At 38.2% G+C, this 27,767-nt stretch overlaps 1 protein-coding gene across 2 annotated transcripts in view; it reads left to right on the forward strand.

Annotated features, from left to right (window-relative positions):
* FGF12 (fibroblast growth factor 12) overlaps positions 1–27,767 on the forward strand; it is a 502,428-nt gene that overhangs the window by 298,107 nt on the left and 176,554 nt on the right. For both annotated transcript variants that reach the window (XM_046659306.1, XM_046659305.1), the window contains one exon: positions 15,052–15,162. In XM_046659306.1, the coding sequence (XP_046515262.1) occupies positions 15,052–15,162 (111 nt within the window). The remainder of the gene's footprint in view (positions 1–15,051; positions 15,163–27,767) is intronic.

Below are 27,767 nucleotides of genomic sequence, written 5' to 3' on the forward strand. Positions count from 1 at the left end.
TGACAGAAATAAAAACAACTAATTCAGAAATTATGATGAATGCAAAATGACTATAGTCATCTATTAAGGGGCTTTCAGATCAGATAAAAATTCAAAATCCAAATATGTATATAATATTAACATAATGTTGAGTGAGATAATCAGATTGCTGAATGGGATGTACAGCATGATAGTTTTTATGTAAAAATGTACAATACACAAAATAGCACTATGTATTTTTGTGGATATGTACCAGGTAATGAAGAAACAAAAATATGAGCAAGAAGGCTACATACCAAATTCAGAAATATGGTTGAGTCTGATTAGGAAAGTAATGGAGTGGAATAAAGGAGATGACTATAGTGTTTTAATTATGTAAAAAGATTTGGAGTAATTATGGAAAATGTTAGTATTTGTTAATGTGGATGGTGAGTTCATGGATATTTGAGAAGCAATGAAGAATGGTAGCCTGAACTGTGGGTTCTGGAGCCAGACTTTCTGGGCTCAAATCCTCAAAGTCCTTCCACTTATGAAATGTGGGACCTTAGGCAATTACTTAACTTCTTTGTAGTTCAATCTCTTACTCTTTAAAATGAGAAAAAAACAACCACCACTGAACATTAACCTCATAGAGCTGTTGTAAAGATTGAATGAGTAAATTCTATGCAAAGAAATCATTTAATAGCCCCTGGTTCATGGTAGGCACCTATTGAAGGCTATTGTTACCTGTGTATTTTTCGCATGTTTGAAATATTTCATGTTAAAAAGAGAATTCAAAGAAATGAAAGAGTTAATGCATAGGTAAAATCATAATAAACATGCAAATTGTAATCAAGATATTCTTCACCAAAATGTAAATTAAAATCACTGATCAAAATTCTTATATGGCACATCAAGAAGTTTTTAGAGGCTCAATCTCAAAATTAAAACAGAAAAATCTCATAAACATTGTATCTAATTTGGTTTCCCATTTTTGACAATAAAGATGATCCAGACGCAGGATGGGTTATGTGTGGATACAAACTTGCAAAGAGCTTCACATTTGTTCTTTTATCTTGTCATTTAGAAACAAAACACAGATTCTAAAATTAAAACAGTTTTTTTATAGAACCAAGTGCAAGATTTTGAAACCAAATAAAATATGAATTTTTTTCCTATTTTTGGTTCTGTAACACATAGGTAAAATTTAATGCACATTTTAACGTTTAATTGTTTCCCCACAAAAATATGAGAATTTAAAATTTTATTTATTGACAAGTCATGCCTTTTCTTAATAGGATGTGTCACATATAAATGGGAAACTGTTGATGGTTTCTTAAATGGGTTATGGGTGTTAAGGTCAAGCTGGTCTCCTCCACGTTGTTTGGGAGAATCATTAGCTGTGGATAGCTCTCTTCTTCCTGCCTTGAACCTTGATGTATGGTTCTTGAGTTGGCCATGAGAGAAGCAAGTTTTTGGTACATGAATGTCTGGAGTTAGAGTGTTGTCTTGGCACTCTTGTCTGATACCATTGGTTCATTGTCCATGGAATTCTTCAACTATGTATCCATGTAATGGTCCCTCATTATCAGTCACAGTGGTAGTTCCTTGTACTTCTATTTCAGTTGCTTTCGAGGTGACCCTGAGAGCCTCCAAAGTGAATTTGGGTTATAATATACAATCTATATTTATATCACAAGTGCACCATCCACATTTGATAAATATATCCACTTCTCTTTTGTGTATTTTAATGTCAGATAATAAGTTAACTGCATTATTGTAGTTTGTGTAGATTATATTTTTAAATGAAATTTTAATGATATTTATTGATATTGACTGTTGATATATCTATTGATAGTGATGAGAGATGTAATCTATAAAAAATACTTTCTCTGTTTTTTATTTAATTTTTTTATTATTATTATTATTTGAGGAAGATTAGCCCTGAGCTAACATCTGCTACCAATCCTCCTCCTTTTTGCTGAAGAAGATTGTCCCTGAGCTAACATCCATGCCCATCTTCCTCTATATTATATGTGGGACGCCTGCCACAGCATGCCTTGGCAAGCAGTGTGTAGGTCCGCACTTGGGATCCAAACCAGCGAACCCTGGGCTGCCAAAGCAGAATGTGCTAACTTAACCAATGGGCCACCGGGCTAGCCCCTCTCTGGTTTTTAATTCTAACTTATTGAAAATAGCTTGTATCTATTTCTACTTATGAATCCCTTAGGTTTTTAGGATCCTAGATTTGCAGCCACTGAACTGTTCCAATGCTGTAATTTTATGGATGAAACCCGAAGCCCAGAAAGAGCAAATGAGTTCATTGAACGAATATGTGTATTAGTGCATTGTGTTAGTAGGAACCATGCTAAGTCCTGGGTATATTGTGATGGATAAAACTAACATGACCTCCTCCCATGGATGCTACAATCTAGATGGGCAAATAGATATTAAACAAATAAAGAGAAATAGATTCTAACTACAAATTGAGATAAGTGTTATGAAGGGGAAAAACGTAGTGTGCTATCAGATTTAGATTGGGGGCCTAGGCAAGACCTCTATGAGGTGATCTTTAAGCTGAGACTTGAATTTATCTTAGGGAGAAATCAGTCCAGGCCGAAGGAAATGTATGTGCAAAGATCTTTCAGTCTGAAGAGAAAGAAGGTGCATGTGCCTGGAGCTTAGTGAGCCAGGGAGAGAGTAAATTGAGATAATGATGGAATGGTAGACAGGAGCCAGATGGTGCAAAGCTCTCCAGGCCATGCTAAGGGTTTGACGTTTTGTTGTAAATGAAACGGGAAGCTATTAAAGGGTTTAAGCAGGAGAGTGACACGATCCAATTTATATTGTAAAATATAACCTCCACTGTAGTGTGGTTTGGAAGAGAAAAGGGTAAGAGTGTTAGTGAGGAGGCTGTTGGAAGAATCTAGCCAGGAGCTGTTGATGGCTTGCACAAAGGTGGTGGCAGTGGGGACGGAGAGGAGCAAACAGTTGGATCAGATCCCAGATGTCTGGAGCCCCATGGCCCGGGCTTCCCACTGCACCACACTGCTTGGCCTGGCCTTGCCACTGGGTTGAGGCTGATTGATTTGCTCTTGGAGCCCTAAACTGCTCTTTGTAGAAAGCATTATTCCCTCTTCAACTCACTCTGATTGACTCTGCAATTTTTTCTTGGTGGAGGCTATGAAGAAAGATGATAGACAAAGATCACATTTTACAAGAATTGCATTTTACCTGTAGGTAATTTAGATTTGTGATGTATGAAGGAATTCGCCAGGCTCGCCAACCTGGATGAACAGGTCTCTTCTGAGATAAAGGACAGTTTTAGGACAGGTTCAACATTGTGCAGCTCCTCTCATGTCAGGGAACTGTTATGCCTGTGCTCTCTCAAATAATGTGCCCTGTTCATTTATTTCTGGTGCCAAAAGATATATCTGTGAAAAAGAGGCCTTAAGATTAACTGAGAAGATTTTTCTATGCCAGATGAGGATGCTTTCATTACAGATCACTTCTCTATGCCTAGAAGTGTTTATAGCTTCTCCTCCACCCCTTTTTGGTACCAGGAAGCCAAAAGCCATGTCTTTAACTCCAGTTTAGTGCTTACCATTTATTCCTAGTCCTTTGCTTCATAGATTTCTATTGTTTTTGTGGGCTGATCACAATTAAGGAGGAAGAGAGAAGTATCAGTATGTTAGACTTCTTCAAGAGACAACTGATGGTTAGCAATGAGAAGGTCTACAAAGCAGAGAGATCTGGCTTCAACACTTGGCTCTGGCATTTATTAGCTCTGTGATTTCGAGCTAGGGACTTATCCCCTATAAGCCTCAGTTTCCTAATCTATTAAAAAGGCCCAATGATAGTTCCTGCCTTACATTTATTTTTATGGGAATTTAGAGATGTAATCCACATAAAATGCCTGATATGTGGAAAATGCTTGGTAATTGTTATCTGTGAATGAAAACTCAGGAGAATTTGCTCACTGCTGCTCTTCCTAACCGTAGGTCTTCCTAACCACTTTAATTCTGTCTGAAAGTTAAATCCATCATACAAGCTTGGTTGCTTCCTGGCATATAGCATGCCATAATGTGTATTCTTAATTCCTTAGACCAGCCTTCAGAAGCAAGTCCTAGTCATTCAAATAATTTCACAAGAAACAAAGTATGCCCATGCATAATGAAATGAAATAGCTTTCTGGATACCATACCAAGAGGCTGGGATACCTCTGGGAAGTATGAAAAATAGTTTTCCTCTTAAGGGACACAGAGTAGAGGGATCATAGGATATTTGATTGAAGATGTGCTGTACGGGGTATCACCACCCCCTGGTTCTGCTCCTTTATCTGTAAATGAGGTAGATTTAGATCATCCTGAATGGCTTCTCTAGTTCTAAAAAAATTCTTAAGAGTCTAAGATTATCTTCATGTTTGAAATATCTTGTGGTTTGCTTTCTCCAGAGCTCATTCTTGAGTTGCTTGAAAGGCAGTGTTCATTCCAGGTCTACTTCCCTGGGGAGTAGTCTGAGAAAGACCAAGGAGTTGTGACTCAATGAAATTGACCAGAATCAAACTCCCCTTCATGAATGGAAATCCTGAGAATGGCAAAGACATAATTTGGCCCCCTGGGAATGCTCACATTAAGCCTTCTTTACCCACACCTTCCATGTTATTTTACACTTAAACAGGGCTTCTTATCTAATGTTAGATTTGGATTTAGGGATGGAGGAGTCGTGTATTTTTCTAGAACTGAAGGTAATCTACACATCCTGTCATCCACTAAGCACTCCCAAGCACTAGTCAGTTCTCAGGCTGAGGTCTTCTCTCCACTCTTTGCCACTGCCTACCTAAGGCCCTTATTATATGTGACACCTCCCTAAGTGGCTTCCATGACCACAGTACCACCCACTCTAATTCATCCTTCTCTATTGTACCCCAATTTGGCTTGCTAATTCTGCCCTCATAATTTATCCCCTGACTTAAAATCCTTTAATATTTCCCCATTGCCCATTGCACTGGTGCCTAGTGCTTCTCCTGTGTGAAGTGGGTGGGGCAAGACAATCTTTTGTCATGTGGAAAGAAATGATCTTAATTTCTGTTTATGTTTAGTATTGGCCTCATTTAAGCATTTCGACTTTGATTTATAATATGCACATAATATGTGGAGTAGTGCATACATCATTTATAAATAATAAAAATACGTATATGAAGCCTACAGATTTAACATTTTTTAAAGGTAAGGATGCATAATCAAAAGAGTTTAGAAATCATTTTTCTGCAGGATAAAGTAAAACTAATTAGCTTTGCTTAAGGAACCTCAAGAGTTCTGGACTCATATTTCCCTTCTGCTGTCGCTTTCATTCACTGCTTGTACCCCCTTATTTCCCCACGCCCTGACCACATCCATCTGCTTGCCCAGTCCCTAAACATGCCCAGCACGAGCGTCCCACTGGGCTGTTACTCCTGCTGACGCTGCTCAAAGCAGAATCCCCTGCCTATTCAAAGCTCAGTCTAAAACATTGCTTTATCTTCGAACCCTATCTTAACTGCCTCTTGTCCCAGAGCTCACCATCCCAGGTAAAATTAGCATCCTCGCTCTGTGATTCTACTGCATCTTGTTTGTTGCTCTATGACAGCGCTTTTCATGTTCACCGCTGTAACGATTAGTTGTGTATGTGTCTCCCTGACGAGACCGTGGGTGCCTTCAAGGCAGGAATTGCATCTTACTCATCTTTGTACCCACCACCTAGAGCATGTCAGAAGTCAATAAACGGTGTCTGAGTTATTTTAAATTTTCATGAGCATCTTATAGGGAAGAATCAGGGAGGGAGAGGGCTCATGGTATGAGAAATAAAATTGGCTCCGTACAAAAATCCCCGTCCTTATTGGCATTTCACATCCGAGCTCAATTTCCCTGCCCTGCTTCTCCTGTTTTCCCCAGCTCAGACTGCTTCAGTGAAGAGGATATTCTGGAAAGCTTGTCCTTTCTTTCCATTTAGCTTTGAGGCAGCATGAAGGTTAAGATTTGCCTGTCTCAAGGTCACTTGATTCCCACTGAAGTGTGAGGCAACTGAGGGCTTTGGAGACTGTGCAGTTTATGGAGGATGCCGCTGTGCTTGTCAGACTGTGTTCGCTGTGGAGGGGCTGAGACTGAAAATGGAAAGAAATGCACTGAAGGCCAGAGGCGTTATATTAAAAGGCTGCAAACAGCTTTATTACAAATTGGAGCTCCTCTGAAAGTCACAAGTGACAATGGAAAATCCCAGATATAACTTATCCTCCTTCTTTCAACATCTGAACACTTCTCACCTACCCTGTGCCTGGCATTGTGTTAGGTGCTGGGACAGTGATGAATCATTCAAAGTCTCTGCCCTCCAGGAGCTCCCAGTTCAGCGGCAGAGACAGACACACAGCGAGCAGCTGAAGCCGCGTGGGGAGTCCTCTCCGAACCTGTGCACAAGGGAGCTCTACAGAGGGAGTGATTAATTTTGCCTCAGGGCGTCAGGAAAGGCCCTGTGGAAGAATGCTGAGCCTAGAAGACAGGAGCAGTTTTAGACAGAAGAAGAAGACAGAGGTAGTGCATTTCAGGCAGGGGGAACTGCATCAGCAAGGGTCTAGAGCAAGGATTGGCAGACTTTCTCTGTACAGAGCCTGTGAATAAATATTTCAGGCTTTGCAGGCTGTAGGGTCTCTGCTGCAACTACTCATCTCTGTTGTTGTAGCATGAAAGTAGCCACAGGCAGTGTGTGAATGAATGGGCATGGCTGTGTTCCAATAAAGCTTTATTTACAAAATTGGCAGTGGCAGGACTGTAGTTTGCCAACTCTGGTCTAGAGGAAGGATCTTTCGTGAGCCTCTAATCTGATAGGTCCTGATCTTTTCAAGTATTAGGATTCCTTTGCGCTTGCTGTCCCCTGTGCCTGCCTGGAATGCTCTTCTTAATGCTCTTCTTTTAGATATACCCGATGGCTTGCTCCTTCACTTCATTCGGGTCTCTGTGATGTCATCTTCTAATCACTCTGTCCACAATAGCATAGGCATCCCCTGTGCACTCCATCTTTTTTCATCGCTTTAGTTTTCGTCATAGCACTTACACTAAAACTCTATTACACATTAATTGTTTATGTGTTTCCCTTCTGTCTTTCCTACTAGAATGTGGGCCTCGTGTCTTAATCTCTGCTGTATTGAAGGGTGTGCTGCAGCTGACTATGCTCATCTCTTCCCAGCTCCAACTCTGCATTCAGTGATGTCAAGTGGTAGTTTTAAATCGGCCACGGTGGGAATATTTACTCCGTGGAAATCAGTCTCATGGAAATCAGATTTGGGGCTTTTTTTTTTTTTTTTTTTTGAGAGCTGGTTTGCTAGCACACCTGTGCCTAGAAGAATAACCTCCACAAAGCCCAGTGCTTAATAGATACTTGTTTTTTGAATGAAATGTACCATTTGTATGTGTTGATGGGGAAAATAGATACGCACTTAGAGAAACAGAGTCCTCTTGCAATTATTAAGACCTCACAGGGATTTCCATGGCCCTCAGGTAAACTGCTGATGGCTCCTGTCACCTTTATTTGATCGATGAGGAAACTGAGGTCTCAGACAAGACGTGACTCTCTTTACCCCATAGAGCAGATCCTGCTAGGCCATGGTGACATGTCTCAGGCCTTACGCGTTCTGTTCCTCAATGTTCTCCTTTCGCTCTTTCCACCGCAGTCCACTGAGTAAATGAGGAGCCTCAGGCATGTGTCTCTTTTACTAAACAACATGTATTTTTAATGAATTCCAGCACTCAATGTGTTTGTAATTTTTTAGTGTGTTCTAAGCCCGGATAAGGTCTATCATCTTTAAAATGACTTACTGTATCCCATTTCTGATTTGTCTGGGACTTTGATTTATGATACATAAATGTGCCCTAATCTATACCCGTTAGCTGTGATTGGTCAGAAATGTATCTGTTTATGAACCATTTTCAACCTTAATAGTCTAGTTTTGAAATCTACAGCAATATGAAGCGCCAGAAGTACTTGACAAGAATCACGTTTCACAGCCTCTTCAATCTCAGTTCCTTTAAATGGGCAGCATTAAACCTTAATACCGAGGGCCCATTTGTAAACCCACTGAGACTTTAAAAATTAAAGTCTCTTTAAATTAAAGAGTAAAGAGTAAAATTGAATTAAAGAGCAAGGTCTCTTTAAAAATTAAAAAACTCCCTGAAATTACTCCACAGCCCATGTTTAACATTTCCAAAGAACTTTGCGTTTTTAGTGCTGCCTGGTAAACAGTCTCTTCAATTCCCTGTCCTAAGCACAAACTAAGAAACAGAGAAATCAGCTTGTATTTAGTGGGCCATCTGACTCATCCCAAAGCTTTCCAGGACCTCAGGGTTGGAGAGGACTGGCGTTGTCAAGCAGAATGCCTTACCTTTTAGAGACACCCGTGTCCTTCTCAGCTCTTCTGACCTGTAGGTCTTCTGCTTCTCCCTGTTTGCTTCTGTCTAGTGGTAGAAAACTCACTCTTTCCTTCAGCAGCTTGTTCTCTCTTTGAATACAATTGACAGAAAGTTCTTTTTTACCTGCTTCTCTGTACCTTGCACTCATTGGCCTTAGTTCTTTCCCTGTGGAGCCACTCAGAACAAATTGGCTTCTTACCTCTGCCTGCTCTCACGAAAGTGGGGACAGCTCTCACACTCCCTGAGTCCTCCCTTCTTCCCGCTGCATTTCGACTATTCGTCCAGCCATTTTTTATATGACAGTCCTTTGTACCTTCTTTATTTGGCTCCCTTTCCTCTGGACACGTTCCAGTTTAGCCAGTGTCCTTCTTCAAGTGGCTGAACGATGCTGGAGAGCGGGTAGGATCATAGACTCTTAAGTTAGATCTGCCTCTTCATGTACTAGTTGTGTGACCTTGGGGAAGTGAGGCAGCTTCTCTGAATCTCAATAAGCTCACTGAAAAATGAGAAAAAGTATCTTGCACATCCAGTTGTTCTGAGTGCTAAATAAAACTGTAGTCAAATCATCAAGGGAGTGCCTTGTACAAAGTAGATGGGTTCAAAATATGGCCGTTCATATCGTAATAAGTAGTGTTGATTCTCTGGATATTGGTTCCATAACAGAGTTTGGATCACTGTTCTATTTTTCATTTTAGTATTGGGGCACTTTCTCTAAGTTTGGGTGCAATGTTGAATAGGCTGGCCCGAGATAAATACAATCCAATTTTAGTACCAAATATATGTATATATATACAGACATCCTTTGGTATCTGCAGGGGTTTAGTTCTAGGACCCCTGCAGATACCAAAATCCACAGATACTCAAGTCTCTTATGTAAAATGGTATAGTATTTGCATATAACCTAGGCACATCTTCCTGTATACTTTAAATCATCTCTAGATTATTTATAATACCTAATATAATGTAAATGCTATATAAATAGTTGCTATACCATATTGTTTAGGGAATAATGACAAGGAATAAAGTCTGTACGTGTTCAATGCAGATGCAACCATCATAGGCCTTTCACTCCACAGTTGGTTGAATCTGCAGATGTGGAACCCTTGGATACGTAGGGCGGATCGTATATATATTTCTTACACCATTTCCTATTAACCTCTTTTCTTTATCACTCCCACACTCCAATAACCAAGGCACAGCTAGGTGCTCCTCCCCTGCTTCTCCTCTCTTCTCTACCTTCTTGCTCCCTAACCTCCTAACTTGCGCAAGATATGGATTATGTCTTGGCTGCTTTTTGGAAAGGAGAGGATGATGTTCCTTCAGTATTTAGGAAAGGAATTCTTGTCCTAACTCATCCATCTGTTGGCTATGGCCTTGGACAAGACGCTTTCCCTGTGGGCCTCAGTTTTGTTTTGTCTTTTTAATCTTTGATGGTGATAAAGGAAAGTATTTTGATGAAGGAAGGTGCTGGATTCCAAGTTCCTTTCCAATTCTAAAATTCCTTTGATTTTCTGCAATCTAGTATTCATCCTGAGCTGTGTGATCAGGCTGCCATAGTTCCAACTCTGTTCTGAGTTTCCATTGTGTCCCTAGGTAACTGCTCCATAGCACTGCCCTTTAAGACAGCTGGAATGTCTAGATAGCTCCTTGAGGTCTCAGCTTTTCTGAGTGGCTTCGAATTCAAACCTTCTTTTGAAGTTGCCATGTCATCCTGAAGGGAAGCAGTGCTGAACAGGAGTTCCTATCCTTTACCTTCTTTCTCATCCAACCTCTTTGAGGATAAAATTTCTTACTTGCTTTTGTGGCTATAATTATTATTTTTAATAAACTTTTAAATTTTAGAATGTTTTAAATGTATGGAGAAGTTAAAATAGTACAAAGAGTTCCCATGTATTCTATACACAATTTCCCATATTAACATTTCACATTAGTTTGGTAGATTTATGACAATTAATTAATTAGTATCAATATATTATGATTACTAAAGTCCATACTTTATTCAGATTTCCTTACTTTTTACCTGATGTTTCTTTTCATCCCAGAATTCCATCTAGAATACCACATTGCATTTAGTTGTCATGTCTCTTTACACTTCTCTTTGCTGTGACATTTTCTCGGACTTTCCTTATTTTTTATAAACTTGACAAGTTTTCAGGGGTACTGGTTAGCTATTTTGTAGAATGTCCTTCAGTTGGGATTTGTTTAATGTTTTTCTCATGATTAGACTGGAGTTGTGGATTTTGGGGAGGGCGATCACAGAGGTCAAGTGCCGTTCTCATCACATCGTATCAAGGGTACATACTGTCAGCACGATTTATGACTGTTGATGTTGATCTTGATCACCTGGCTGAGGTAGTATTTTGTTTGTCAGGTTTCTCCACTGTGAAGTTACTCGCCAGTCCTCCACCCCCTTTTTATATTGTACTCTTAGAAAGGAAGTCATGATGCACAACCAATGAAAGTTTCTTTCCTATTCACCTAACTGTCCAAGGTGGGAATTTCTGATGGTTGCTGTCCTTTCTCCACCAGTTATTCAGGGGCCCAGAATTCTTCTATTTTGTTGACATCCCCTAGGGCTTTGTCATTTAAATCCAGCCAGTTTTAGGAAAAGAGAATGTGGAGGAGAATGTTTGCTTTTAAAAGCCTCGGCCTGAAAATGGCACACATCACTTCCACTTACGTTCCATATGACACTCATTCATCTGCCAAACCTAACTGCAAGGGAGGCTAGGACATATGGTCTAGCTGGGTGCCCAGGAAAAGGAGGAAATGGATTTGGGAGAAAAGCTAGCAGTATTTGCTACACCACTTTAGAGTACAAAAGATAACAAACCAAACCCATGCCCCCCCATCTAATAATATAGCCATCAATTCATGAAAAAAAAAAGGAAAACCATAATCTTAGAATCAAGGAGAGTCATACAAATTGAATAAAAACTTAGCTTAATAAAAAACATATTCCATTGACTTTATTTTTCTTATTTCACTGTTAACCTGTGAAGGTTTGTTGAGAGTAGGCTCTTACTCGCATGTCAGCATTTGACAGTCCCTGCCGTATATTATGCCTATAGCAGACTGCATCATTCCCAGCCATGCTGTTATTTGTGCCTCTGCCCATTGTTTGTTTGTCTGGAATGCCCTTCCTCTGATTTCTTTGTCTAGGAAAATTCTACTCACTCTTCAAGTAATAGATGAAGTGCCTTCATCCAACCTCAAGACAGAATTAGTCCCTTGGTCTTTGGTGCTATCATGTCACTTGGCTTCTATTCATCATTTAACAGCTATCCTACACTGGTATTCTATCTGAATATGTTTCATCTGTTGGAGTGAGTGCTCCCTGAGGACAGCACAGGTTTTATTAACCTCTTAGATCCCTAAGCATAGTCTGACAAATAAGCAAATTTGTTGAATGCACCCAGGATGCTGGATGTTCCAAAAAGTGGCCTCGTTTTTTTAACCTCTTTCTTTAAATACAACAAAACATGTTCTCCAACCCTCCCCTCACCTCTGATTATAAAGGTGACCCTCACTTATGATAGCCAAGCCTTCATGGAGAAGGTGATCTTGAGCTGAGCCTGGAAAGGTTGGTAGGGTTTGATAGATAGGAATAAGGGTACAGACAGGCTGTCCTGCTTTCTATGATGCATCCTAAGTTCAGGGCATTTGTTCAATACATGGTCAGGTCTCCTTTAAAACATCTATAGTGCAAGACACTCGCTTTCATAGATCATCACATGATTAAAACTCAGACTCCAAGCTTGTTCTGGCACTGCTCTTGGACGGTGGGGGATGGTATAAAAGCCTGCTGCTCATTATCCTGAACAGGAGCTACCAACCTGAATTCCCAGGGCCCCAACAGGGGGATAGCTTCACCATAGCGAAAGAAGTGTTTAATTACAGCTACAGAAAGAGGAGCATGAACAAAACAATCATTTGCGGGCATTAATGACTCAGCTGCCATGCATCTTATTACCAACCACCACATGACTTCTTAAAGTGACCTTATCAAGCTCATTAGAAATAAAATATGAATATAAGACGGTTGTCCCAGGGCTGGCCCCATGACCGAGTAGTTAAGTTCACACGCTCTGCTTTGGTGGACAGGGTTTGCCGGTTAAGATCTTGGGCATAGACCTACACACTGCTCATCAAACCACGCTGTGGTGTCATCTCACATGGAAGAACTAGAATGACCTGCAACTAGAATCTACAACTATGTACTGGGGCTTTGGGGAGAAAAAAAAAGAGGAAGATTGGCAACGGATGTTAGCTCAGGGCCAGTCTTCCTCACAAGAAAACAAAAACCAAAAACCAAAAACACAGGTTGCTTTAATTAGGGAAAAAAAAAAAGAGAAGACAATTGTCCCCTTCCTTCTATCCTTTTCCTTATCTACTCTTAGCCCACTGACTTTAGTGACTTTACGAGCTCCATTAATATTTTATTAAAATAGAAATTAGGAGACATAGAGTCTGTTCACAGAACGCTCCCTTTACCTTGCTTACACTATTGCCTCAATTTTCATGGTTGAAAAATTAGACCATAATTAGGATTTATTTTCTTATGAGGTTTTTCAATTCATACTATCACATATATTTATTCATTTGAAATTCCCAATGATTGTAGTCAGTGTAGGAATTACTTTTCCCATTATACAGCTGTGAAAACTGAGCCTCAGATGTTAAATGGCCTGTCTAAGACCACATGGCAATTGTGGTTCAGAGCTGTGTCTTCAGACTCCACGTCAAAATCTGGGTGTGCCACATCAGCACTTGCCTGTCAACCAGTTAGCCTCATGGCAGAGGCTCATATGTTCTATTTATTTCTCCCGATTATAAAAGTGATCCTCACTTACAATAGCCAAGCCTTCATGGAGGAGGCGATCTTGAGCTGAGCCTGGAAAGGTTGGTAGAGTTTGATAGATGGTAATAGGGGGACAGGATATTTTTTTGCAGTGAGCTTAGTTAGCTACATGCTCCTCCAACATGTCCCTAGTAAGTCAGATTGGGTGGACCCAAGGAGGGAGCACATTGAAGATGAATCTATACCTTGATTTCTGCGACCACTTAGGGCAGAGGATTCTAAACTCAAGGTGACTTTAAGTCAAAGGTGCTCAAAGTCAGTAGCGACTCATAGAAGGGACCTAAAGATCACTTTAGTTCAACTTCCGGATTTTATTGATAAGGAAATTAAGGCCTACAAATTAAATAATTTGAATTTATTTAATTCACAAAGATAATACTTGGTTATCAATCAAAATGCCTAATTTCCAGTTCTGATCTTTTTTCACTTCCCTGCTTCCTCATTACCAATTTTCTTGGCATCTTTTCTGCTTCTTAGGACTGCTTTGAAGAAGACATGTTTGTATAGGCATTGCCTCATGTTCCTGAATATGTGTGACCAAGTCATATGTGCAAAAGCTAGCCATAGACATATGTAATAGAGGGCAGATCCATTCTCAAAGAGTTAGATTATTAACTAGAATTCTTATTTAGACCTAAACATCATAAATGTGTTTAGTTTAATACAGAGTACCTAGCATATTGCTCGACAAAAGAAGAGATTCTGAGTAAATATTGGTTGAGTTAATGGATGAAGAAATGAAACTGACTGGCAGTTGAAATTCAGTGATTGTCCTTTTGAGGATAACATGTTGCTACTTCAGCAATCATATTGTTTCCATCTTTGCCTCAATTTGTATCACCAGAAGCAGTATTTTTCTTTTTCTACTCATTTTTTATGAAATAATTAGAGCTATAAATGCACTAGAATAGTCTAATTTTTGCCCAACACTAAAGTAGAGGCAGAGATGGCAGTGCTGCCATAGAAAATGGATTGCTGCTGACAGCCAGCACCACCACGAGAAAGCTTTAAATATTTATGTTAGCTGATATACAAAAATCCAAATGCAGTCTACAAAGGTCAGTTTGATGGTATTGGTGTGTGGGGAGTTTTTAAAAGCCGAGGACAACTTCTAGGTTGAACTACTTAGAGAACTATGCATGACTTGATTTTTTTTGTACTGGAAAAATGACTTTTGTAGTACTGGACCTCCTCTCTGGTGAGGTGTTTACTGAAGCTGAAAGCTGTTTCCACATACTTTCTAGTGACATCTCATGGCCATGAGGCTTTTGCTTTTTCCTGTGATTCACATCCAAGTCATTATTTCCTGCTGAACTTGATCAGAATTTCAAAATCTAGGAGTTTCTGAAGGATGGTTGACATTCAGCAGAAATAAAAGTCTTCCAGGGCCTGACTATGACTGCCGGAAGCTTAGGAATTATAGCAGCAGTTTGGTCTAAACAGTGATTCTGGAATGGGACCGTGAAATTGGTGACATCCTGTAGTCAGACACTAGGTGCACGAGGGAGAGAAATAATTCACTTTTTGGCATGCCTCTGTATTTCCCTAATCATAATTAGCTTTTATTTACTTACATTTGGTTTACTGCTATAAGTATTATGGCTCTGCCTTTAGAAGGAAAAAAAAAAAAAGTAAAGATATGTTACTGAAAGGCCCCCTTCCCAAATCCTTATTTCAATGTTTAAGCCATTGGCATTTACGTGTTTACTTTAGAGAATGTTTTTGACAATTTGCAAGCGTGCATTTTTATAAACAAAATAAAAATTTGAATAATCATTTCTTTTTGTGTTGCAGAACCCCAGCTGAAGGGAATCGTGACAAGGTTATTCAGCCAGCAGGGATATTTCCTGCAGATGCACCCAGATGGTACCATTGACGGGACCAAGGACGAAAACAGTGACTACAGTAAGGAACATTAGCTTCTTGAAATCCAATTACAATCAGATGTATGGCCCAGTGTATCTTAGACTTAGAGCTTGGCCAGGCTGCCTTTTGAACTATTTAACTATTAGCAAGCTGGTGTCTTTTCCTTTATCCTTCTTGCTATGATTCCTTATAGCAAAGAGACAGTAAACGGGAGAGATTATGTACTAAATGAGGAGATAGGAGACCTGGTGGAGTTCCAACTGGTCAATGGACAAGAATATCCTCCCATCCCACTGTTTGATGGTGATAAGTATTCATAGTAACAGGGCAGATCTTCTAGCACTAGATGATATTTTAATCCTAGACCCAAATAGTAAACATATTATAATAATTCTCAGAACGTCATTTCTGGCAGACCAAAATTACTTCTTAAGTTGCACATTGAATACATGTACATGTATATTACATGTTATTTTATTTTGATTGGTGACAAAATTATTGATTTTAGAAGAAAAACATATTAAAATAGTGTGGTCATGTTTTACAGTATATATGATAATCGGATAATAAAGACTGATAGACGTAAAATTTTGTTTATAATTTTTTGACATAAAATGTCAAATATTAAAAGATTTTTAATAATGTCCCTGGAAATAGTTTTTAACTAATTTGATTATAGAGTTGAGAAGTTTAATAACTAAAAAAAAATCATCAAGGTCTGATAGAGAATATTTGCATTTCAGAAAAGTGTGGGATACAAGCCTCAGAGCCAAGAATGATCACTTTCATCGTATCTTTCAGTTTCTGCATAATCATATATAGAAACCCAGGGGAACATTTGTGTTATTCTAAAATTATGCAGGGTGTCCTATTGTTTCCTAGAGTTCAGCTGTATTCTCTGCTAGATTTTTAGAGTTCAGCACATAGTATATGCTCATTAAATAAATGTCCAATTGCGTTGTCTTCTGATGGATGTGATTTTGTGGTCAGACTAACAATCTCCCAAATTGCACAAGGTCATCTAAGACGCCTGGTGTTTTATAGTAAAATATCCTTTAAATTAAAAATAAAGGGGCCCAGCCCCGTGATCTGGTGTTAAGTTCACGCACTCTACTTTGGTAGCCTGTGGTTCCCTGTTTTGGATCCTGGGCGTGGATCTAGCACTGCTCATCAAGCCATGCTAAGGCGGCGTTCCACATAGCAGAACTAGAAGGACCTAGAACTAGAATATACAACTATGTACTGGGGGGCTTTGGGGAGAAGGAAAAAAATAAATAAAAAAATAAAGATATCAGGGGCTGGCCCGGTGGCATAGCAGTTAAGTTCACACACTCTGCTTCGGCGGCCTGGTGTTTTCTGGTTCCAATCCTGGGCACAGACCTACACACTGCTTATCAAGCCATGCTGTGGCAGGCATCCCACATATAAAGTAGAGGAAGATAGGCACAGATGTTAGCTCAGGGCCAGTCTTCCTCAGCAAAAAGAGGAAGACTGGCAGCAGATGTTAGCTCAGGGCTAATCTTCCTCAAATAAATAAATAAATAAAGATTTGAGGAAAAATCTACAATCCATGAAGTGTGAAAATGCTCTTGTCTACCCTTTCTAAATTATTCTTTGTTCACTTAATATTACACATTGCAAAGTATGAATTACACTAAAGAAAAGATCTTATTGTGGAGAATTTCATCCCAGTTTTCTGCAAAGTAGTTGATTAGCTTCTTGTGGTTTGCATTGCTGGTTTGTGTTCTTGGGAATGCATTCTTTAAATGATTCATGTTTTCAACTGAGTATGGAAGAGCGAGGATGCTTTTCTCTCTACGTAGGATTTTCATCTCTCACATTTGTAATTGAATGTAGATTCAGTGAAGCTAAAAGTGTAGATGGAAAGAATCAGGGGGATTGCTTAGCTGTGTCACCCGGGCTGTCCCTGGGGTATCCCTTGATCTCAGTTTCTTTTTCTATAAAATGAGGGGGCTGGAGATGATAATATTAATATTCTCTGTCAGCACCATTCACCCAACTTAAGAAAAAAAGATTGAAAAGTTATAAGTTGATGAAGATAGATTCAATCCCCAGGTAAAGTAAATAGTCATACTCGGTTCCACACAAAGCAACTGTAACCCAGATAGCTATCCTGCAGATGCGTGACATTTATCATGGGGCAGTGACAGAGGGCGGGAGTGAAAGTGTGAGGTCAACTAACACAAATCCTTCCTTCACTATTTCTAGCGAAATAATTGAAAGTGCTTTCTCTGCTAATGCTAAGTCAATGGCTGGTGTAAATCCACGCCCACATATACATACATACATTTATACACAAATACTTATATATGTATAGTAAAATATATATATGTAAGCATAATGGCATTATGCATAGCACACACACACACTGAGGGTGATGTATTTTGTCAAATACTTTCAGAAACTTTTAATTCACAAATTTAAACATTTTTTATTAAGATAAACGTTTACATACACTTTTTGACGTGTTGGTATTAGAAGTAGTTTAGATTGGGCCAACCTGGTGGTACAGTGGTTAAGTTCTTGCGCTCCGCTTTGGCAGCCCAGGGTTCGCCGGTTCGGATCCTGGGTGCAGACCTATGCACAGCTTATCAAGCCATGCTGTGGCAGCTGCCCCACATGTAAAATAGAGGAAGATGGGCACAGATGTTAGCTCAGGGCCAATCTTCCTCAAAAAAAAAGACAGTTATATTTATAAAATAATAAGACTAAGATAACTTCATCCGGATACCCAACCCCTGGCTTAAAATTTAGTTCAAGATATCAGTCTATTTGAACTCCCTGTGTGCTCTCTCTGATAGAGTCCTGTGCTCCTTTAGTACCAGACATAGCAACTATCCTGAATTGGACAATTTTTTATTTCCACGCAGTTTTAAAATACATTTTTCACATATATCTATTTAAATCATTTTTACTATTGTTTTACATATTTTTAAGCTTTTTATAAGTAAAAACATTACTGTATATAACTCTTATGTACTTTCCCTCCCCAATATTATGATTGTGAGATGCATATGGATGATATATTTGCTTTCTAGCGTTCATTTTCATTTTTGTAAACTATCCCACTGCACGAATGTACCCTAGTATATTTATACACTCTCTTTTTGGTGGATAATTATCATTTCTATTTTAAGACAATTGCAAACAGTGCTGCTAAGATATTTATTATAGATGTTGAAGAGACCTTCCCTGAGCATCCTTTATAAAATTGCACACTTCACTTTGGCTCCCTCTGTTCTGATACCCCACTATTTTTCTATTCATAGCTCCTATGACCACCTGATGCATATATTGTTGCTATTTATTTTTTTATTTTTGATCTTCCTCCCAGGAGAATGTAAGTTCCATGAAGAGAGATTTTGTTTTGATTTTTAATGTATCTTTAGAACCTAGAATGATCTCTAATACATACAACAATGGAACAGATGAATTAATGACTCCTTGTGCACATGTGCAAAAGTTTCTCTAGGTCATTGCCTAAGTACTCTGTTTACCCAAATATTTTTTAGCTTTTTCTTTTGAAATAATTTTAGACTTCAGAAAAATTACAAAGTAATATAGGGAATTTCTGTGTACTCTTCACCCAGCTTCCCCTAATGGTACCATTTTATGTAACAATAGTACAATTATCAAAACCCAGAAATTAACACTGGTACAATACTATTAATTGACATCATTTATATTTTACCAGTTTTTCAACTAATGTACTTTCTTCTGTTCTGTCCTATATTTTTTAATTGAAAAATGTCCAACAAAAATAATTTTTATTTATACTTTTTTGAGAGGGAAATTAGAGGTAAAAATATCAGAGAAGGATTTAAATTCCACTTGTGTTTTTAACAGAAAATTATAAGCCTCTAAGATGTTAAAATGCCTTTTCTTTCTCTACTTTGTGTGGGCAGGAGTAAAAGCATTTGATTGTTTGAAAAAAAAAATCTTGTTACTATGAGCATCTGTCAGAAATGTGTTGTTTGGTTCACTAAACATCATTAGGTCTGACCAACCTTACCAGGGTATCTTGGATAGACTTGATAAAGACACCTGTTCTTTTGTTCGTGAAGCAAAGACTAATTGCATGTAATTGAGTACAAAAACAAATGGGCTTATCAGCAGCAACAGATAAGAATCTCTGCAAATGTAATGATAACAAAAGATGTAAAATTGTGTTGGAACACTGGCACAAAAAAGACAATTGCAGTTTGGAGAGTATTAATAGGAATATTTTACATAAAATTAGAAAGGTAATTATTCTGCTCCACCAGTTACCATAAGAGAAGATGCTTTTGAGGAGGTCAAGCATACTGAGGGGAAAACAATTAAGATATTATAACCAAATTCATTGTTCTCCTTTCTTCTGAACAAAAAAATAAAAAATTAAGAGCCTTTTGACTATGGAATGAGCTGCCTGATAAATTAGTATAATGGTGAAGCTGGAGATATGCAAGCAGATGCTGTACTGGTTCTGGAAGAGGGTTTTACAAGAAAACCCCTTTCATGTGGGAGGGGGAAGAAGGTGGTGGTGGTTGGGGTAGTTGTAGAAGTCAGTGACTTTAAGACCTCTTTCAGTCTTGAGGTTCTTTTAAAACTTATTTTGAATAAGCAAGATAAGTATATGGTACAAATTTGTAAAGGCGCTAAAGGGTATACAATTGAGAAAGAGCAAAACAGTTGCTGACAGTCCCTGACAGCCGGGAGTGGGTTTGGCATTCCCAGCAGACCTTGGTGCTCTTCCATTGAATAGAAACAGTTTCACAGGAAATCAAATCAGAAGAGGCCACTGTGACCATGATGGATCAGGACAAAAACAAAACCACTCTGTAATCACGTCTGAACACAGACAAAAACAAGAACGTCGTCCAAGCTACAGAATGATCAAATATTTCTCTATCCTGGCTTATAGGAGTGCCTCCTGCTTGCTTATTCACCAAACACAGCTTTAACGTTGCTCTATTCTTCTTGCCTTACAGATAAGAATTATTAAGATACCCAATCGTAGAATTATACCTGCTTCCTTAGAGCATCCTATCCGGAGTACATCGACATTTCTTTAAGCCCTCGCTAAAATCACTTAACACAGCCCAAGTTGTGTAAGTCCTTTCTTACACCTTCTTATTAAGACATCCCAGTTCTGCCATGGTGTGTATTTTTCCTCCTTGCTGTGAGTCATTAAACCCCACTTTGACGACCATGGATGTGTTTCTTTGGTTGGAAAACATTGACATAATCAAAGCAATTTTCTGTCTCTCCCCTCTCTGCCACCTGGCCGCATTTCTTGGTTTTCTTTTGGATATAGCCTATGCATTTATCAACATATACAATACTATATATCTATGTCTATATCATTGATATCTATATCTTGTTGAGGACCTTTTTTTTTTTACTTGAAAAAAAGAGTTTTGCATATTAGCACATATTTAAATGGGATAATTTATTTAACCTAGCTTCCTATTGATGGAAATTTCAGTTCTTTCCAATATTTGCTACTGTAAACAATACTATAAAAAATATCCTTTCGCATAAGTCATTTTGCATGTGCGCAAGTGTATTTATAGGGTAGATAATTAGAAGTGAAATTGCTGGGTCAAGGGTATGCGTTTTTTAAAATTTGAAAGATATCTATTTGTTCCCCATCATAAAAATTTACACTGAGAATGTCTGTTTCCTTACCTTCCAGTCAACACAATGTATTATCCAACTTTTGGTTTTTTGTTATCTAAAAACATAAACTTTAATTTTTCTTATAATGAGTTAGGTTGAACACTTGTTCATATATATTAAGAGCCATCTGCACTTCTTTTTCTATGAAAGGTCTGTTTATATCTGCTTTAATGCAATATTTGTTTTTCCATTTGTAGGAAATCTATTTATATTTTAAAAATCAGCTCTTATTATATGAGTTACAAATACTTTTACTCATTTTGTTGTTTGCCTCTGAATGTTTTTGCCATGCTATTTTATTTTAAATATACTTTTATGCCCTCAGTTTTTCTTTCCTATTTAGAAAAGCTTTGCTCAATCCAGGATTATAAAAAAAACTCCCATGTTTTGTTTTAATAAGGTATTGTTTCATTTTTATACTTAATATTTAATTAATGTGGAATTTATTTCTTGAGATTTTTTTATTCTAGACTTATAATATTTTGTGTTCTTATCTACCGATTACAAATTCAGATACAGTTTCTTCAGATTTTATGAATATACTGAAATCTCCATAAATTCAGCATAAAGAAACAAATTTCAAAATGGTCTGTATCCAAGTTTCAGAAATCCAACTGGAAATTTGAAAATTGTCTAGTTATGTTTTCTATACAATACCAAACATATGATGTTTTGATACCACCAGCCACAAGTATATAGGCACAGTCACAGCCAACAGAGCTCTGTGTTGCTAAAGTATGAACAGAAACATGATCCAAATGGTTTGGTGGAGAAATTCTCAAGGACATAAGGAATGCTGTAAAGACCTCTAAAGATGTTCTGTCTCCCTAACAAGGGGTCTTTCTGGACAAGGACTTCATCTCTTTCACCTAGTGAAGCATACACATTATAGTACTCATAAGAGAGTAAGAGCTATGCCATATCCAATTATAGGGATATTATTTCCTTCTAGTGTCATCTACACTTTAAGACTATGTCATCAATTTGTATGAGTGAAATCACACCTACAGGTTGGATGAAAAGAAAAAGAAATGCACGTGTTAGACTGCTGATTTTCCTCAACCAAGGTTATTTACATAATCTTGAGCAACACATTGGTGCATGTAACGCCGTTACTCTTATAGTGGCATATCTTTTCAAGAGCAAAATTAATATTCAGTCTTAGCTTACAAATGCAGTTACTTCACTTGATTTATTTTTAACAGTGGAAAAATGTTGCCTTTTGATTTAATAGGTAGAAGAAAAGTAATGGACATTTGCTAGAAATCTATGTTTTTTGTTGACTGTGTTTTAATTTTAAAGACCATGCCTCCAAATAATATTTGTGGAAGGTTTGAGCAAGAACCAATCATTTCCTTGAATAGTTTACCCATTCACCTAAAATCATAAGGAAATAACTCCTCAGACTTTTTTTTAACCTTGGCCTCTTACCTTCTCATGGGACTTATATTTCTTTTTGATCCTAAGACTTCTCCCTTTGTGTGTCCCTCTGGTCAGCACAGCAAAGCATGAGCCATTTAAAATTATCCTCCTTCCTAGTTGTTCTATGACCATTTATGGGCATATTAATAGGCAGTATACATGGTAGATGAGAATCTTATGGGAGCTGCTTAACCAAGTGTATTCCTAGAAAGAGTTGAGGACTGAGGTTGCCTTTAGTCTCTTCTTGGCTCTGTGAGGTAACCAGTGCTTTGGCCTTGGGCAAGTGATGTAAACTTTCTCAAATACAATCTCTGATTGTACAAAATGAGAGGAACAGAGAATCTCTAAGATTTTGATAGCCTCTCATTTAATTCTCGTTAGAAGCGAATGTATGCTCAGAAACACTGATTGACAGCTTTCATTTCCATTAATACCGTTCTTTCTGAAAGGTATGTTACTGGCAGGAAATCTTCAGTTTACAAATCCCTCTGTGATATTCTCAAGGTGTGTACAAACATCTGCAGAGTCACACACATAACTCATAGAGCCAGAATTTGAATGCAGGCTATCTGACTTGATATTCTGTGCCTTTGAGTTAGTTATTTAATCTCTTGGTATCATAATTCCCTCATTTGTTAAGTGGAAATAATAATAGAATTTAGATTATTGGGTTCTTGCGTAAATTAAATGGGTCGATTCACAAAAAGTGCTTGAATTAGTGACTAAAACACAGTTACATGTTGTCAGTTGTTGTTAGTCTCATCATTAGGGGTAAGAGTCTTGGCTTTCAAAGGAGCTCATAGACAGTGGCAATTTAACACAAGTAGAATTCTTAGTGGTGGTGACTATCGTTACATGAAAGCATTTCAAGGTGCTTAAGCTGGTGGGTATTGAAGATTACTCTAAGTCAGCGGTTTACCAAGTGCGTAGTCCCCGGACCACCAGCATCAGCACCATCTGGGAACTTGTTAGAAATACACATTCTTGAGCCTCACCCTAGACATGCTAAGTCAGAAACTCTGGGCTGGGGCTTAGCAATCTATTTTGACAAGCCCGCCAGATGATTCTGATGCCCTGCAAGAGGTAGCACTGGTAGCTCGCCTCTGCACCCAGGATTTCTAGTGTTCACATTTGCTAAGGAAGGCAATCTGTGTTTCGGGACTGTCATACCTAGTTCTAGGCGTACCTGATTCCTAATTTAATAGGGGAAGCATAGGTCTGAAGGCATTCTGATGAAAAGCATACTGGAATTCAGACTTTCTAGTATCTAAAACGTGTGGAATCTGTTCCATTTTGATTTATTTTCTGGAAAGAGTCAGAGCTCAATTCTAGACAGATATGTGATCAAACATAGGTTTGGGGAATTACAAAAAACATATATAATGATATAAGTAAGCTTATACCATATAGTTTTATTTCTTAGAGCTTTTACACATGCTAATTCCTTTGACTTGGAATGACTTCCCCAATCTTACCCACCTGCTAAACCACTCTTACCCTTCAGAACCCTTCTCAACTCTTATCTCCTCTGTCTCTGTGAGGCCTTCTCCATCTGTGCCCCAAACTGCCACCTTCACACAAAACCCACAGTAATCACTCACTTCACTCTATTGTGTTTGAACCCTGTGTGTACATTTACAGCTGCACAAAGCACATTATACTGCAATTCTTTATCTGCATTTGTGTTTCCCATGTTAGAGTGGAATGACCTTATTTACCCTTCTGCCTACCAGAGCAATGGACGTTTTCCAAGATCCCAAACTGGAGGTCTACGCAGATATGTTTCATTCAACTAGCACACTTCAGGGAAAAAAAGTGAATGTATTCAAGCAATGGGTGCACCTACTTTCTCCCGTATTTTCCTCCTACCTATGTAGACCCTGAAGACTTTTGAGTTTAGGATACCTGTGGCTCTTACTCAATGTTTGTGAAATCAAAATAACTGGATACAACTTCAAAGGAAGAGTGTAAATCACTTAAATATCATGAACTGTAAGGCAAAGTAGCTTGGACAGCTAGTCAGATAACCTGCTTTTCAGGCCAGGTCTGGTTCCTCATTAGCTGTGTCATCTTGTTTAAGTCACATAAGCTTTCTAGCTTTCTGTTCCTTGGTTTTCTACTCTGTAAAATGAGGTGTTTGGAAAAGATCATCTCCAATATCTCAGACAGATCTGAAACTTTGAAAGCCCATAAATTGGCAATGATTTTTCTTTCTACCTTTGAAATACTTGAAACTTTCCTTTTAAACATATTACAAAAAGGGGCAAAATTATAAGAGCAGATAGTACAATAATTTTTGCACTGATTTTTTTTTTTTGAGAGAAAGAGGAGGGAAAGTACTTTTTCTTTTTTTCTTTTAAAGGTTGGCCCCTGAGCTAACATCTGTTGCCATTCTTCTTTTTTTCTTCTACTTCTTTTTCTTCTCCCTAAAGCCCCTCAGTACATACCTGTGTGTTCTAGTTGTGAGTGCCTCTGGTTGTGCTCTGTGGGATGCTGCCTCAGTGTGACCTGACGAGTGGTGCCACGTCCAAGCCCAACATCTGAACCCGTGAAACCCTGGGCCTCCTAAGCAGAGAGCGCAAACTTAACCACTCTGCCACGGGGCCGGCCCCTTTGCACTGAATTTGAAGACTAGTAAATTCACTCCACCCTCAAACTATATAGAATTTGACCACTTCTTGATACCCCTATTGCCACTACCTAGTCCAAGTTACTCTCACCTTTGGACTTTTGCAATAGCTTCCGAACTGATCTGGTTACTTAAAACTTTCCCCCTTCAGCCTATTATCCACACAGTAGCCTGAGTGACCCACTTAAAACATAAGTCAGATAAACTCACTTTTCTGCTCAATCTCTTTCATCATACACCATGAAGGCTAAAAGCCAAATTTCATACTATGACCAGTAAGGTTTTACACAATCCCTCCCATTACCTCCTGGCTATTCTCTCTCCCCTTTCTTTTGACTAATCTTGCTGTTCCTCTAACATACCGACCATGCTCCATCTTCAATGCATTGGTACCAAATATGTAAATAGTGACTCCCTCATCTTCCTCACTTCCTTACTCAAAGTCAGGCCTTTTCTCATGGAGGCCTTTTCTGGTTAATCTACCTAAATTTCAGTCCTGGTCTTCAACCTTTCACTCTCCCCTGGCAACTTCATTTATTTTTCCCCTCTAGAAAACTCACCACTATCTAATATACTTATTTATTTTATTATTTCCCTCCTTTACTAAAATGTTCCCTGTATAGAACACACATTTTCCTCATTCAGACTTACCTATGTCTTTTCCACTAATTATATCATCTACTAACAATGAGATCAATTGCCTTTTGTTTTTAAAACCTTTTTCTGATTTCTTTAACTGGAAGTCCTGCTTTTTCCCTGCATACACTGTACATCTAAGATATTTATGCAGTTTCATCATATATATGACTTATTTACTTCCTTTGGGTTATAAGTTCCTTAAGAGCTTTGACTATGTCTGGTTTATCTCTGTGTTGGCATGTCGTAAGTTCTTAATAATAGAAAGGGATAGTTTAATTCATAGTAGCAATAGTATAATCAGACTACCATTTAAATTGAAAGGTTTAATTAAAATATAAGCTCCACAGGGGCAGGGAGCTGTGTCTGCATGTTGCCCTGTTGTATCTCTAGCACCTAGAATAGTGCCTGACACATGTTAGGTTTTCGATATTTGTTGAATAAATGAATGAAAGTAAATTCCGAGAACAACCCCATCAAAAATGAATATGATTTTGTGGAACAGCACCTAACTTGAAGGATTAATGCAAAGTGGATCATGTTTGCATTTTGTTTTGAGAATGACAGACAATTTAAGAGACTTCAAAGGATGGATAAGGAAATCATTTCCCATTATGAAAATACGAAGAAAATTGAGTATGCTTAGTCTGGAAAAGTGAACTCTATAGCAATAATAGTAAAAGAAGACACTCTTGGACAGTTTTAAATAGATCTTCAAAGCATTATGTGAATATATATTCATGGTGATAATTACAGAGGCGTCATTTTCTGAAAGCATGAAAATGGTACATTTACCCATAAGAGAGGGAGCCGTTGCTTTTAGTATTCAACTAGGACCAGCAGCTAAATTTAAGCTTATGTTGCAGGAGAAAGAAAATATACACTCAGGTGCTTTAGGAGTCAGGAATAAAAGGGGGAAGTGAGGGGTTCTTGAAGGAGTAGAAAAGACTAGAGTTATGATGAGTTAGAGATTATTAAAATTCCCCTGAAATTACTTGATTCCGAGGCTCTGAGATGTGACTTGATTTGCTAGAGATAGAGTAAGCAAAATTCAGTTCTGCTATATCCCCATATCCTGTGTTCCTTCCTCTGTATAAGTTATTGATGGAGAGGTTTTGCAGATTTGCCTACATCCTCACACTTAATGTAGGTTGTAATTAATGGCGGTGGGATTTGTTGTATGTGGCTGGTTTGCTTAGGTATTCAGGCCGTAGCCACCAACTAAATAAGAGATAAATCATAACTTTTCTCTCATGTGTCCTGTTTTCCAGGACATACTACCATGCAGTATAAAGGAAGAACTATGTATTTTCAATGAGGGGTTTGAAAATTAAAATGGTCACCTATGTGCCATGCATCATTTCTTAACCTATGAGTTTGGGGGCATATTAGATAATAACAGCCAATGTTTACTGAGTACCAAGGGTCTAGTACAGAAATGAAAGTTTTATAAATTTTGCTCATTTATCATAACAATCCTATAAATCAGGTACTGTAATCATTCCTACTTTGAAGATGAGTAAATGAGGCATAGGGAGTTTGAGTAATTAGCCCGTGGTCACACAGATATTTAATGATAGACCCAGAATTTGAACTCAATGAGTTTAGTTCTGGAGTTAATGCCTTTACCCACTCTACACTGAGTCCTCCCATTTGTCTTTCCTGGTTAATATTTCGTAGTGCATAATAAACATTCTCTTAAATCATATCACTGCATTCTTTTGACAACACTTAAAAAGTATTAAGGCGGGAATATGGTTTACTTAAAAAATATTATGGTTGTTTACTTTAGACGAGCTAAACACTGAACTCCAGAGGACTTTTCTCCAATATGTTTGATGTATTTAAACTGTAAATTACAACATTTTTTGGAAATAGTAAACCATTATACAATGATTTTAAAGATCTTAAATATATACATATGAAAGATCAGGTCTCATATATCTGACTTGGGAAATCTGAGGTGTGTAGGATAGGAGTGCTTGTGTGTATATATCTATTTCCATATGTTTCTCAGTAGCCTAGATAGACTGGTACTGAGCAGACATCCAGCAATTGTCCTAGTGCATCTGCTTTCCCTGGTGCTGAGACAGAATGTGGAGCAAAGGTCCATGTCAAATATGTCTGTACAGCATTACTAAGCCCCCTCCATAGAATTATAATTTAATTTAAAAATATCCTAAAGACAACTTCTCTTTGCTCCCTCTTACTTAGGTATTGGCAGAAAACATCATTTTTATCGTTCCTTTAGAGTGTACCAGAGATCAGTCCTGAC

The sequence above is a fragment of the Equus quagga genome, chromosome 4 (assembly GCF_021613505.1).
Source record: "Equus quagga isolate Etosha38 chromosome 4, UCLA_HA_Equagga_1.0, whole genome shotgun sequence".
NCBI lineage: Eukaryota > Metazoa > Chordata > Mammalia > Perissodactyla > Equidae > Equus > Equus quagga.